Here is a 15775-nt window from a genome sequence, read left to right as displayed (position 1 = left end):
CCGTATCCATTCTGTTCTTTTATATGTTCTGTCCTCAAAACAACAGAAAAAAAGCGGGGTGGGGTGGAAAGAGCTGCACTGTTGGTTTTCTCCCCATTTAAATTGGAGTCTAAAAAAAAAGTCAAACAGTTAAAATAATTTCACTTTATAATAAATCTATGAATAAGAATAAAACTAAATTACAACACCTAATGTATTAATGGCATGACTTTAAACACAGTTTACAGTGCTCATTCGATGGATGTGTCTATATTATTCTGTTATAGGTGCTCTCAACTCTCTTCTCTCCTTAGCACTCAGATTTTAACGGTAGCACGATGGGAAGGGAATTCTGTATTGCTAACCGGATTTGCATGGTCAGCTCTGAACCCTGGGAATCACAATTGCAGAGACAAAGACAGGGAAGTCACCAGACAGGGAAAGGGGGAGGGCAGAAGGCAAGGTCCCTGGGACAGGGCCACCTATCACAGGGCAGTCCTGAGAGGCACCAGGATGACAGGCAGTGTCCCCTCACTTGACCATGCCACCCTGTAGAAAGAGGGGCCAATTCCACCTTAAGTAACACCATCGGGTCTTGGAGGCGGATGTCACATGTGATTAGTGGGGAAGTTTTTAGGTTGTGGACAACTAATCTTTCTACCGACAAAGAGCCCAGTTCCCGAGGAGGTGGCCTGAAAATACTTGAAGCAAAGAAACATCAGGTGGAAAGAATAAACGAGGCTAAAAGGGCCTGTTGTTTAGTTCCTACAGTTAATGACAAACTGTCATACATCAGCTGTTCTCGTGGGGAAGGGTGGCAGAAAGGAAAAGCTTGGAGAAAAAAAAAAAAAAGCTGAGGCTGTTTCCACAGGGTGCCTCTGGTTCAGCAGTAAATCACTTGTACACTCTAATAAATCTGTAAAGGTGCTGCAGGTAATTAACAGATGCTGTTCACAGGAACGTGGAAAAATCAAGCCAATTATCAAGCTCATATGCAACTGAGAAATCATCCACAATGTTAAATTGCCAACTGGTATTTAATCAATCGGGCAACACGTAGGAGAGAAAATCAAAGGTAATTTAGAATTCTATTTCCTCCTATATCAGAAGAGGTGGTGGTGGGAGTGGCAGGGAGACACAAAGACCCTTTCCAGAAGCATCTTTCTGGGCTGTGTCCCTTTCTACCTCCCAGTAGGGAGCAAAGCAAGCAGGCTTCCTTGGGACAAGGCTGGAAGCCTTCACGTGTCCTGTCCAGCAAGGGAGGGGATGGCCCTGCACGGGGGAGGCAGGGCTGGGGGAACGGGATACGACGTGGCAGGAAGCGTGATTTAGATCAGTAACGGACAGTTGCCGCCACTCCCAGATTAACGACAGTCTTTTTTATGCCCGGGTTTATTCAGCATCATGCCACCTGCCCTTCTCTTAACGTTTCTTTTAATCGTGTCTGGTTTTATGTGAAGCCAAAAATAAATAAATGAATAAACAATTCACAGGCAGATCATTCCCAAATCTGAATCACAGTTTATGGATTCCAATTAGTGTTTCAGAACCCTCGATTCATGTATTTCGTCATTGATTTTCGGGACTCTTTCCTCATGAAAATCAACCTTGACGTGGGGCTCAAGTCAGTGTCTGGGAGAGCACTGGGTAAGCATCCTTTGGTTTTCTGGCCCCCGAAGGATAAAAGAGAAATCCCGCCTCCTGCATCAGTCACCAAGCACCTTCTCGGTATTTGTGAACAAAATAAAAACTGGCCTTCTTAATTATAAACTGCACTAGCCTTTTAAGTGTCCCATTATTGCGCAGTCATTCAGTACTCACCGTAATAACAGTGATAATAAAGAATTCACTTGGTGTGCATGTGGATGCTACGTCAAGTGCCACTGGTATTCAACTGTAATTCAGCATTAGTTAATGGGCACTTAAAATGCTCCCCAAATGATTGATACTGCAGTACTCTGTGGTTCCTCAAACTCTACATAGAATTTATTTTACAAGTGTGAGCCAAAATCATTAAATTAATAAACCTTACCTTCTATAAGTTTGGGATTTGGAAAGAGGGGATTATCATTTAGAGAACTTTAATAGTAACATGCTAGAGACGGAGAGGCATCCAAATGAAAAACATTCTCTCATTAAAAAAAAAAAAGGAAGAAGCAAACAAAGACAGTATACTTACTTTTAAATTACAGGTTCAAAGCGTACACTACACTGAGGAGTTAAAAATAACAGCTGGACCACCAGTGACTAATGACACAATCTGGTCCTTCTAGGTGGCAGCGAAGGTTAAGTTCTGAACTCTTGCCTTGGGGTAGATACTCACACTTCACACATGCATTGATGCAGAAGGGTGGACAGGGCTAGCCTGGACATTCACTTCCCTGAGGAAATCTGCTCTGGGGAGAGGTCTGATAGGACCTGCTGGCTAGCACAGGGGACGAAGACATTGCTTAGGATGAGAAGATGTGGATGAAAGGCATACTTGCCATTTCTAGCCAAAGAGCAAACCGTCACCATCATGCTGCAGAACACTGAAAAGAAACTCAGTAATTTAAAAACTAGTTTTCTAGTTTACGTTACACTTTTTCTTTTTCTTGTTTTGCACAGTGATTAGGCAGAGTGTCTTATTTCTGAGCTCTTTACTACGAATGGGAGAGATGCTTTTCTCCCTTTGCAGGGGAGACAAGCGCTCTGTCCTCTAAGCATTAAGTCAGCTGCTCTTCTGGATAAGGAACAAATCTGAGCTGGATCTGGAGCTGACGGTGAGGGCGGGATGACCGCCCACTGTGACAAAAACCATCATGGCTGCAGCCACACTATTCCCTGCCAATCCAGCTGTGTGATGGTGGTTAAAAAAGTAATAATAAAATCACCAACCTCAGAATGCTTTCGCCAAATGTCTATGTTCTTGCGCTGAGCTTTCGAGAAATGGTCCCAAGCTTTTTGTCTGGTAGAAGCGTTGAAAACGGCCACAATCTGCTCAACTTTGGTGAACAAGGAAGTCAAACAAGACAAGTAATTTATGTTGTGATCACTACAGGGAAGCAAAGCAAAGACACTAGGAGTCTATGGATGATGTCGCAGCAGAAATAACATCATCAATATCCATCCCATTTGTGCCTTTTTGTACTTACATGGCAGCAAGGTGGGGGAGGTCTCCCTTCATGTCTGTGTCCATAACTTTAGGTTAAAACAAACTCTAAATACGACTGGGAGAAGTTCATGGACATCTGCTTCCAAGCATTTGTTATCTCTTGTCTAAAAAAATGCTTTGGTACATCTATACACCTAGATCTATAGATATACAGGCACTGGTGTTGACACGCAAATATAGATATACAGATCAGGTAATGCCTGGACTGGAGCCTTAGAAGTGAAGCCCGGGGGGAGTGGCTGAATGAGGAAGAACCAAACACATCTCTTTTTGCTTTTGGTCTCCATCTCAAGGACCCCAGTGCAGCCCGCAGAAGACATTACCGTGTCCAAGTTCCAAGTTGGGGCAATGAGTAGTTTGTGTCATATCTCCCTTCAGTCTCAAGGCCATTTTTACCCCGTGGTCCCCTTTTCTCCCCCTGTCGCACCCATTACAGCCAGCCCTCCAGCCCTCTGGCAGAAAATGGGAGCCACTGCCTTCACCTCAAGACAGACCAAGGCTCACCCAACCAGCAGCACCGCATGCAGATCTTATTTCAACACCATATGGCGTCCTTCGTAGTTCATCGTGGCCACATACCATTCTCTGTTACTCCATTTTAACTTTCATAAGGCTCTCCTCCCTCTGGCTCCCGACACTCTGGAAGTTCTAACTCTAACACTTTGACTTAATTTAGCACTTCTGTGGCTTCCAGGGGAGGCGCTACGTCCGTGATCAACGTTGAAGGGTGGTGAACAAACGTAGACAGGGAAAGGGATGGGCTCTTAGTAGTGGATGTGAGAGGCGGGGGTCAACCAACTGCAGATTCAATCTTGCTTAAGCAGTTATTGATCTAGTAAGCACGGGATTAAGGAAATTACAGCACTGAACGAACCGTATGATTAAACGTGAACTCCTAAATATTTAGTTAGGAAGGCACAGTCAAAATGAGCTGCTTAGGGATGCTAACGCTCTGCTTAACATAAATCTTTCTAAAGTGATTCTCAAGGCTCTATTCTAAAAAAAGGACATCAAAGCTCTTCCACATCTTCCAGGTGTCCAAGGAATGTCCAAGAGTAATAGAAGAATCCCCACAGAAGAGCAACACCTGGTGCCCCAATTTCAAACATTAGAAATAAACAAGTGTGTGATGGAGGAAAGGAAGAAAGCAGATTCCCTTCACTCACTACATGGTAAATATCTTCTAACGCTAATAAGCAACTACTTCTCAGTCTATGGGTGATTTTCGCAGGGGTTTTACATGGACTGTTTTCTAACTCAAGAAGATCGCAACTCCAAATCTCCTTATTTATCAAACTTGATCATCATGTCTCCTGATGAATTTGCTGCACTCGCCTGTAACGGGAGGATTTAAGCTAAGCTCGCGCTGCCCTTGAGCGCGTGCAGCTCCCCTCTCCTGCCTCACCTGGAGGAAGTAACGCTGCCAGACTAGTCACAATGAGCTGCTCCCAGGGCTGACTTTCCCCTGACCACCGACCCCCAGGGCTCTGCTTGGATGCACTGCCCGTGGCTGGCCGAGGAGAACTGGCTCACCCCCACTGCCTGGGCTTCCTATGGCTTTGCCTGCAGGGAGGCTGGGATCATCTGGGGCCCCCAGATGCCTGCTGCACGGGCAGCACAGGGCACTCGGCCCAAAATGCCCATGGTGGAATCCACTGCCTGATGAGACTATCTGGCGGGGGTGGTGATCACGGGATTGTTAAAGAGTAATGGGTCTCATTGCTTTTAATAGTAGACCTCTTTGATCAGCAGCATTTAGAAGAGTAACAACTGTGGTGTCCTGACACCAGGCCTGAGGAGAGAGGACAGGAAAGGTCGAGGCTGAGTTATCTGGGTGATAGAAGTCAAAATTCTGCCATCAATTGGAGAAGGCTCTTAATAAAGGGGATACACCAAAGAGAAAATTACGTGGTCATACATGCGTGTGTGGAGTGGGAGGAAGGTAAGAGAGACCAGTAACGCACTTGGAGGAGTACAGAAGGGAAGGTACTTAGAAGAAAGACTCTGCACAGGTTCAAGGGTAAAAATGGATCCCCTAATATCTACTCAAGGCATGTACTCCTGCAGATATTCCCTGTTTGAGGGTAAATGCCTCAGGTTTTCTTTTTTTTTTTTGCAGTACGCGGGCCTCTCACTTTTGTGGCCTCTCCCGTTGCGGAGCACAGGCTCCGGATGCGCAGGCTCAGCGGCCATGGCTCACGGGCCCAGCTGCTCCGCGGCATGTGGGATCTTCCCGGACCGGGGCACGAACCCGTGTCCCCTGCATCGGCAGGCGGACTCTCAACCACTGTGCCACCAGGGAAGCCCCAATGCCTCAGTTATTTAGAACATGTTATTACCATATTCCAGGGTTTCAGTTCCATTCATTCATTCATCCATCCATTGAGAAAACATCTGAGACCCTCCTAGTCACCATGCATTTGACTGATTGCTAGAAATACATGATTAAGACACTGATTGCTAGAAATATATGATTAAGACAAAGTCCATGCCCTTGATGAGACCATGGTCTCTAGGCAGCAAGAAAGACAAGCAGATAATTATCCTATGCAAGAGAGGTATGGATGACAGCTATGGGGACATGATAGCTAACTCAGTAGATGGAGACAGGGAACATCCCAAAGAAAACAACATTTGCTAAGTCTTAAATGATGAACCAATGCTTGCCCAGTAGAGAAGGCAGGGACGTCCGGTTCAGAGGTGGCCATGGAATTGTGAAAGGACTTTGTGTGAAAGTAGCTGGTGGGGAGAGGGCTAAAGCTGGGTGGGAATAAGTCAGGAAGGACCGTGTATGCCAAGCCAGACTGTGACTTCATACTGTAGGCTAGAGGAGGCATATCCGAGTAGGATTTGTTTGGGAGAGATGATGAAGGTTTGAATTAAGACAGAGCACTGGAATGGAGGGAGGAGCAAGGAGTCGATGGGACACGGTGGCTGACTTGCTGTGAGGCCGGAGAGAAGAGAGACCAGGATGACTCAAACTTGAGAAGCACATCAGAGACCGAGAGCACAGGTGGAGGTCTGAGAAAGAAGATAAGGGGTTTACTTCTGGACGGGCTGAATCTGAGATGCCTGAAGGTCATCCAGCGGGAGCCGGAATACACACCGGAGGTTCAGAAAGAAGTCAGAATTCAGAGACTTATCTTGAGTTTTCTGGGCCATTCTCAATTTCCTGTAATTGTATTCTTTTCAACAGCATAATTAATTAAAAGCAAAACTAAATATGAGAACTTCTATACTTCTTTTCTTATTAAGTTTTATACTTTCCCCCCACATATTAAGAAGCTAAAAAAAACCCTCAATCCCAAAAAACAAAAACCGTGTAACTCAGCTTAGGTTTAAAAAATACTCGCACAGTATTTCTAGGGTCCAGTTGACTTCTCTCATTTCTGTGCAGGCTGTCCCTGAATGAGCCATTCGTCTTGCAAATGAAAGATCTTGGGCACACAAAAGGACTCAGAAGAGTGCTAGGATCAGCAGGAATTCATCATCATTAGTGAAAAACTACCTCCAAGAGTATGCCGTAATGAATGTGATTCAAAGACGGCATATTTTTAAAACCATAAATCAGGGTGACCGCTAGGACTGGCGTCCCAGGGAAAGACCATGCTCTCTTCACTGCAGCAGGAAACACCAAAGAGCAAGTCCCTGAATCTGACTACCACTCACTACTTCTCCAGTATAATTCATACTGCTTATTCCATACACAGTAAAACTACAGGTAGTTACTAAGTGGAATCTTTAACACTCTACTTCGCTCAGAGAAGACAGAAACAGTAAACAAGATGGCACTGGCCTTTGTTCAGAAAGGTAGCGTGCAGACGCTGAGCTGAGAGCAGAGCAGATTCACATCAACCGCCACCGGGGCCTTCACCACCCAGGGGTCTACAGAGTGGTGGCTGCAGGGCCCCATAAGAGCCTATGGCAATTAGAATACTCCAGCATTTGGGAAGCATTAACGACAGAAAGAGCGCTCCGCAAGAGAATTAATATTTACCCTTCATGCCTTGCAAACCGCCCTCCCACAATCCTCTGTATTAACTTTGCCTAAATTAGGTTGAGAGAAACGAAAAAATTAAAAGGGACTGATTTTTCTGAAGTATGCTGGAATGTCCGTCTTAGGTGTCCCAGGAGAGTCCCTAGTACATTTCCAGCAGGTATAAGTGAACATTAGTGGAGGATGAATAGAGCTTTGAGGAAATTGCTAATCACTCTTGGCAGAGACAAACCTCTTGTTAAAAGGTAAACTGAGGTATATTAAAATGTTTGAAGTTTATTTCAACAAAAATGGATTCCAGTCGAGCGGCACCAAACCGGAAGTGTTTAGGAGTGCACCATTGACAGGCGTTGGGGAGACACTTACAGGGAAAAGGCAGAAGCAAAGCCAGGAGATTATTGTTTGGTTGTCTCTCAAAACCTAGTTGGTTATTTGTGATTGGTTGTCCTCAGGTTTCCATTTCTTAACCGTGAGGCACTTACAGGCTTAGGTTTTGGTTTGCATACTTAGGCCACCACGACATTAGCGCCTCCCCTAATGGCCTCTGTGTTTAATTAACTGAACACCCTACTAGTGATTATTCATTCTCTGATGCACATAACATGCACACACATGTGTATAAATTCTTCAGCATTTCAACAAAAAATCCTAAGACTAGGTCATTTAACCACCTTTTTTTTTGTACTTTCCCCTCACCTCAAAATGTCTGGACATCTGCTGACTTCAGAACAGACTTCTTACATGAGAGAGAACTTGATCAATTATCTTGAGAAGCACTTGTCTTCAGTCTTCTCAGAAAAGACAAGCTCAGAACAGGACATTCTGGGTAAACACCCAGAAATAGAACACACTCAAACAAGCTCCCTGGGAAGGGGCCGGGCACCGAGCACAAAACCTCAGACTTCGGGGGGGTACGAGGCTCCTGATTCTTGAGCTCTGGGCAGAAAAGCCTTGGAAGCAATGAAAGGGAAAGGTTAGGCTCCTCCAAAGAGCAAACCCAGACCTTTTCCTCCATGTGCTCCTGAGTGTGTGTCTTGAGTCCCCCACACCTCCTGCATCTTTTGTTCCAGCTAAGCAGCTGTGAGAGAGCTTTCAATCCATTTAGTCTCCCAAATATCAAGAGAAACCGATTAAGTCCTTATAGGCAGTAGGCCTGCCTAAATAGAGCACCTCAAACAAATCTTCCAAGCTGAATTTTTGTTTTTAATGTTATCTAGGCTCCTGATAGAGCCTTAACTCTGTGGGGTTCAGAGGAAATTTTATTTTCCTTTAAGGGATAACATTTTCCCAAATCCTCTGTGAAGAGCTCCTAAGAGATTTTCAAAGGCGTGTAACAAGTGAAAAGAGCTGAGTTCCCCCACTAGCGTTTTAGTGTTGTTTTTAAATACCAAAAGCTAGGGTGGGACTGATGAGCCTTGGCCCTGGATTGCAGAATTATAACAGCGAGTGGAGTAAGTGATTTGGGCCCTCTGGACGCCCAGAGGAGTGAGACAAAGCCAGAGGGAGGAGCCGTTAGTGTTGAACATGACAGGGGAAGCTGCTAGAGTGATTCCCAGAGAGATTCCTGCGCCCTCACTTGTGTTCTGGGTCCTCACTCAGGAGCCAGTGAGTCTGGCGGGAAGCCCAGGAAACAGAATTAACTCCATCAAACCCATACATTAAGGAGGCACGGACCGGAATTTCAAGTCAAGGAGGAAAAAGGGCATTCTGGGGTTTTTGTCTTGAGATGACTAAAAAGAGCCATGCTGTGTAACCCTGTGAATCCATTCCAGCCCTGTTGAACCTGAGGCCAGAACGCCACCAGCAGGTACCACGGTTCTGAGCTTCCTGGCTAGACGAGGCCAGAAATCTGGTTCTTTTGGGGAGTGGGGTGAGGATAGGAAGAAAAACATGCTGGATCAAATTACACAAAAAGAAACACGGTGCTTTTGGCAAATTCTGAGCAAGCAGGAAACGGTGACATTGTTCCAATAAATGGTAAGATATTAGGCAGACAGTGACTTTTGAAGCTCTGTAGAGTATAAATCCCAATACACTTCAGGGAACTGTAGATACCCTTATTAATGCATCTGTTCAAATATTCTGGAAAGTAATGGAACAAAAATCCATGAAGCTATTATAATTTTAATGGTTCCTTACAATATATAGCATCTATTAGGCTTTTGAAAATCCAATCAATCACCCTGTCTGGATGATCCCTATTGACTAAATGAAAGTAATATACGTCTATAAGAAAAAAATGAATGAAATGAAAAGTAAAAGTCTATCTTCCTTTCCTGACTACCGCCCATCCAGTGTCTCTCTTTAAAGGTAACCACTGTTAACAGAGTATCCATCCAAAGAAAAAGTTATACATACAGTACACTATGTGTAACCTTGTTTTACTTACATAAAGTGCCAATATTATTGATATATACACTGTGCTGTATCTTGCTCTTAAGTCCTACGTGTATTATCAGTAAGGCCGCAGTGAACACCCTTAGACATACTTTCTGACACATTCTTACCTAAATATCTTTATAAGAAATTCTCAGCAGTGGAAAACATATATAACAGAGTGTATGAATTTTTAATTTTTGAGAGCTATCGCCAAGTGGCACTCACATTTTATGCCCGCAAGTATTTTTCAGATTGTTTTCCTGTCCCTTGTCAACAGCTGGTAATCAAACGTTAAAGTTTGCCATTCCTGATCAATGAGAAAAGGCCTGAATTACATGATGACCGATTCTCTGAACCCGAGCTATCCGCATTTGCAGTTTCCATTGTGAATCACGGAAAGAAGTCCACAGACTCATCAGAACTGCCCTTTTGATCAGTAACTGGCTTGTTGTGAAGACTGACCATCCAGCAAGAAGGGAAGAGACCTGGTTTCTGGGTATCCCTTCTCCTTTGTGACCCTCAAAAGGGTGACCCTGCTTTCCTCTGGGTCACCATCAACTCCATGAGTGGTGCCAGGAGAAATCAGGTAACAGGAGCTGGCTACTTCTGATTAGTTAGACTTACTGGGCCAGGCACTATGCTTGATGATTTAAAACAGTGGTTTTCAAAGTGTGGATCCTGGACCAGCATCGTGGGCATCACTTGGGAATTTATTAAAATGCAAGTAGTCCCTAGACCTACTGTACAGAAACTCGGGGGGGTGGGGCCCAGCAGATTCTTTTCCTAAAAACATTTTTCCCAGTTTTATTGAGATAGATATAACTGACATACAACACTGTGTAAACTGAAGGTGCGCAGCATAATGATTTGCAGTATGTACGTACCATGAAATGATTACCACAAGGTTAGTTAACATCCGTCATCTCACATGGTTACAAGTTTTTTTTCTCGAGACAAAAATTTTTAAGGTTTACTGTCTTAACAACTTTCAAATACACAATACAGTACTGTTAACTATTGCTGTCGGGCCGTGCATTTCATCTCCGGGAATTACTTATTTTATAACTAGAAGTTTGTGTCTCTTGCCCTCCTTCACCCCTTCCCTGCACCCCCCAACCTCTGCCTCTGGCAACCACCGATCCAGCAGAGTCTGTTTTTCCAAGGTCCCCGAGTCATTCCAACGCATAATGAAGTTTGAGAACCTCTGATTTAAAACATTACCTCATTTAAATTCCCCAACAACGATCTGAGGCAGGTTCTATTATTATGCCCATTTCACTGAGAAAGAAACTGAGATTCACAGAGAGGGTATTATTACCAGTCATATACTTAGCAAGTGGTGAAGCTGGGGATGGAAAATAGCATCTGTGCAACTTCAAATCGTGCATTGATACCCATGTGTCTATGCATTTGTACTATGGGCCAAAGTCTTACGAACACTGTGGAGCACACCGCCATGCCAGACCTTGCACTAGGCACTGGGGACAAAAAGATCCAGAGACGCTGCTGGTCCTTGCAGCCCCGGTGAACCCCAGCATGAGAACTGCCGAGAGGGAGGCTGCAGAGAGCGCCAAGGCGGGCAGGAAAGGCTTTAACAACGGCTGGTCCAAAATGTTACGGTGACCAGCATTTTCTACTGCAAAGAAGACAAATATTTGCGGCTGTGATGGGGCAGGAAGCTGCACTGAGCCCTTTCCAAAAGTGTTCTCAGGAATGTGAACGACAGCAAGGAAGAATCCCAGGGTCTGCAAACAGGGCCCCTGCTCACCTGTCTACCAGACTGTGACTGACTCCTTTCGGGGTACACGCTCAGCACACGCTTTCATCTAAAATCCGTGCTGTCCTACTTTTGCTGTTGAATAAAAGCCCCAGCAGGCGAAGCTTGAGGTGGGGCCGAGGGAGAGCTTTTAGGGGTCGAGGAGTCGCACAGGGTTTCTGGGGGCACGCGGGCGGGCAGGGAGGGTCATGCAGCCTGCATTTCTGAGGCCGCAGCTCCCCCTCTAAGCAGCTGTGCGGCCTGCGAAAATCTCCACCTGTTTGAATCCCAAGGTCAAGGGGGGTCAGTCCTGAATATCCTTCCTACCTCTGTCATCCCATGGCACAGGGGTCTGCGAACTTTCTGTGAAGGAACAGACAGGATATATTTTTGGCTTTGCGGATTGCAAGGCTACCTGCTAGAGCAGGGGTCTGCACACCTAAGCAGTTTGTCTCCTTAAGTAGATGTTCTCTCACGTTGTCTGCGGCTACTCTGTCACGAGTCTCCCTGGACCGTGTTCTTTTGTTTGAGCACAAATACTAATCAGTACCTCTTTTTCAGTTGCACAGAGAGTCAAGAACACGTCTTATCTGCCTTCAAGAAACTTAAAACTTACAGTACTGCCCGGAGATTTAACCTCCACAGCCAGGCAGAGTCCGGACGGGCACGGAGAGTGTCACCTGATCCTCTGTTCTATGATCAGCTCCGGACTTACTGACATCCCGGCAGGTACTTGTTGTGTGCAGACATTCAGAGATGTTCAAGGGTCGAAGTTGTTGATATGATAAGGACAGCCGAATTTTCAGAGTGGGAAGAGAACCTAGGGGACTGTCTGGTCAAACCCTTTCATCGCAGAGATGAGAAAACGAAGACTTAAGGAGCTTCAAGGCCTTTCCTAAAGTCACCTGGCTAATTTATGGTCAAGCTGGGCTCACAACTCTCCACTGTCGGCTTTTTTCGAGATCTAAGATGAGGTTGATGCCATTTCCTATCATAAATGCACAAAACAAATCTGCATGACAGTTCTAACCTTCCCAATCTCCAGGTTAAAATAACATCAACGACAGTGCTCTAGTGCTACTTCTGCAAAATTCTCAACTAAAGCATATTCTATGTATTTCACTTTTAAGGAGAATGGTATATCAGATCAAAGCCAGTTAGGATCACGGTTTACCCCCCAAACCAACATTTAGAATGTTTCACATTTATTAGGTTCCAGCCCAATTTCCAATACTACTTTCATTTCCACCTGTGACACGGGATCAACAACCCATATTTGTATACTGAGGTGCTTACAAGAACGTCGCCTGAAAGTGGGGCAGGGAGGCGGGAGAAGAGAACAGCAAACGGTCTCTGTCTCTGCTTAGCCTAAAATCTTGCTGGAGGAAAAAACCAAAACCCCAAACCTGATGCTTAAAAGAATCATCAAATGCCCAAGTAGACAGTACCGACAAGCGCTACAGAAGGGAGGAGAAAGGGAGGTGGTTATGCGTAGGACAGACAGAAAAGATTCATGTTGGAGGTGTGATAGGAGCTTTGGTTCTGGCCTGGGGAGGAGGGGAAATGCTTCAGACAAGGGATGGGGAGGAAGTACGAGTGCGGAGGGGGGATAGAGGGTCGTGCTAGAGGCAAAGACTTTGTTTTCTGACCAGGTAGCAGCTCTTATATTCAGTGTGATGTCAGCACACTTCTTCACACCCACCTGTAAACTATAAACTTATACTTATCCTCCTCTGATTCTTTTCATTTTTCATAAACACAACGCACACAGAGAAAGCGAACTGTCCAAGGAGCCAAGAGTCCTGGGTTCTAATGTGCCCATAAATTGCTAAATGACAGGGGCCTATCAGGGCTGCTCTTGGAAACTCAGTTTCCTCCTCTATAAAATGAGGGGGCTTGGGCCAATGAGGGTCTGAGGTCCCCTCCAGCTCTGACACTCAACAATTTCTAGTTTTCCATCCTGCTAATACTTACGGCACATAATCTTTTTTTTTTTTTGTGGTACGCGGGCCTCTCACTGCTGTTGTCTCTCCCGTTGCGGAGCACAGGCTCCAGACGCGCAGGCTCAGCGGCCATGGCTCACGGGCCTAGCCGCTCCGCGGCATGTGGGACCTTCCCGGACCGGAGCACGAACCCGTGTCCCCTGCATCGGCAGGCAGACTCTCAACCACTGCTCCACCAGGAAAGCCCCACATAATCTTAAATTAATATTACTAAGTCCTTCTCCATCACCTTCTGCTTCCCGTTTGCCTTTCCCCCACTTTGCTCCCTTCCCTCTCTCCTCTCTTACCAGGAAGTGTGCTGGGAAATTACCAGAGTGGGACGATCATGGAGTGTTTAAATTTTCATCAGATGTGTGTGTGTTGTAACAAGGCATGGACAATTGATCAACCTGGCATGCACATTAATAATTGAGTGTTGTGGAACATGTTTCCTCAACTTTATAAACAGCTCTTCTCTGAGCTTTGAAATGACAAGCTTTGCTCATAACTGAAAACCTGAATGTGGGCAGGCCTATGGGGAGTTCCTCTGACGTATAAATGTTTAAAAAGCAAGGAAGATCACAACCTGAAAGTCTCTCAGTTGGGAAACTTGGGGGAGTTTCTGCCCAACGGATAGGCTGAGAGGTGACATAAAGATGAGATAAGGATGATATGAGAATAAAATGACATAAGGATGAGATGATTCACCTGTACTGAACTTTTTTTTCCTTTCTTTATATATAGCGAATGAGATCTATCCAGCTGGCCCAGAAAGGAAGGGAAAGCCCTAGGTGCCCCACCAGTTTAAAGGATGCTCTCATCTAACATCTTTGAAAACTGCACATCCATTGTCACAGGTGAAAAACGATCCAAAGTAGAAGTGAATGGATGTCATACTTCCCAAACTCTTGGCTGGGTTTAGTTGCTGCCCTTTGACACTTTATGCCAAGGTTCAGATGGAAACAATGCCTATTTGATTATATTTACATAGCCCATCCTGGGGTGAAGGTCAGAGATAGGAAGAAGGTTAGAACTTAAACAAATGTTGGCAGAACTGAACACCAACAAAGCTAGAAGGTAACTGCTGGCCTTTGATGTAGACCTTGAAATAAATCTCAACCTTTAAATTATTCACGGCTCTTGGGTTTTTTTTCCCTTTGAACACATGCTATTTGTTCAAATATGAAAGCAAGGCTAAGCAAGGCAAGGAGATATGTGCATTTAATCCATTTTAATGGACTAACATGCACTGGAATTTCCCTTCTCCTGGTCAACCAGTTGGCTATTTCCAACAAAATCTATATAGGGACCCACACTTTTACTGCGCTTGGAGTTTGTAATGTACCGGAATTTGCCTGGAAGTTGTTCCGTGGGCCCTCTCTTCAGGACACCAGGCCAGCCCCACTTGCTGTAATCTGTAATAAACTAGTTCAACAATAGACCTGCTTCCAAACCGCCTACGAACGACTCCCTGAAACTTGACTTTCTAATGGAGAGGCTGCCATGGAATTCTAGGAGCGTAACATTGACATTGTGGCGATCTTTTATGTGGGAGGGAGTAACTGTCAAATAACCAGGAAATTTCCAGCCACTCTGGAGAAGGAGAGCTGAGATGTCATTCCCGAATCCCAGTGCTTTACAATCCGAATCTAATTCTAAAAGACAAAGCCAAATGGGATTCCTGTGGTGTTTGCCAGAAATATGAAAGCTCATAAGTGGGGGGATGACTGGTTCTACTTTTGGAAAATACGGCAAGTACGTCGACTGCTGTGGACTTCCGCAGCTATTATTTTAGAGGTAGCTCCGTGTATGGACACCAAACTCACCCTGAAGCCATCTGGGGAAGCAGAAAATGCGGTGGAGACGAACGAACATAACTCCACCAGACATGACATGAGATATATTTCAAAATTCAAAGGATGAGGAAATGTACACACACCTACCAGGCTAGTCAGGTTACTGCTAATATTTTTATGGTGAATTTCACATTAGAATTTGGTTCCCCTTTGCATCTGGGGAATTGTCGTCTTTGTAAAAGCACATAAAAACGAATGGAAGCTTCTGCGATGGCTCAGTGAGCTCTGCAATGCTCCCGTTCTACGTCACAGGCTTAACTCCAGCTGAGGCTCACACTGAAAGTACCTGCCATCTGCAAGTCCTCCTGAAGGGTCCCGGCTACTGAGGACTCACACGAGGGCCCCTCAGGCCCTCTGTGGCTGGGGCGCGCACCCCTTGCACAGCTCTGGGGGCTGTCAAGTTCAGCTGGGGTTTTCACAATCCCTGTTGGTATCTGCTGGCTGCTGAAATACTTCCCAGAATCAAACTACAGGGTTAAGCCGGGGGAGGGGGGGGGGCGGGGAGTCTCTCAAACAGTAATAGGGAGATGGGGAAGGTACAGGTTGTCAGAGAGTGACAACTGGGGAGATGTCAACATGAACTTCTGTGTTTATTCTTCTACCCCAACTCTCCTAACATCCTCTAGCCTGTTACCAAGTGTCTGGTAAAATACAGCAGTTTCCAACAAGAGC

The 15775-nt window shown here is 45.3% G+C and overlaps 1 protein-coding gene across 12 annotated transcripts in view; it reads right to left on the bottom strand.

The window, feature by feature from the left end:
- ENOX1 (ecto-NOX disulfide-thiol exchanger 1) overlaps nucleotides 1-15775 on the bottom strand; it is a 610449-nt gene that overhangs the window by 118784 nt on the left and 475890 nt on the right. For all 12 annotated transcript variants that reach the window (XM_073795222.1, XM_073795221.1, XM_073795223.1 and 9 more), the window contains one exon: nucleotides 2857-2963. In XM_073795222.1, coding sequence (XP_073651323.1) covers nucleotides 2857-2963 — 107 coding nt within the window. The remainder of the gene's footprint in view (nucleotides 1-2856; nucleotides 2964-15775) is intronic.

Source organism: Tursiops truncatus, chromosome 18, assembly GCF_011762595.2.
Source record: "Tursiops truncatus isolate mTurTru1 chromosome 18, mTurTru1.mat.Y, whole genome shotgun sequence".
Classification (NCBI taxonomy): Eukaryota; Metazoa; Chordata; class Mammalia; order Artiodactyla; family Delphinidae; genus Tursiops; species Tursiops truncatus.
This window is presented reverse-complemented; position numbering and strand designations above follow the sequence as displayed.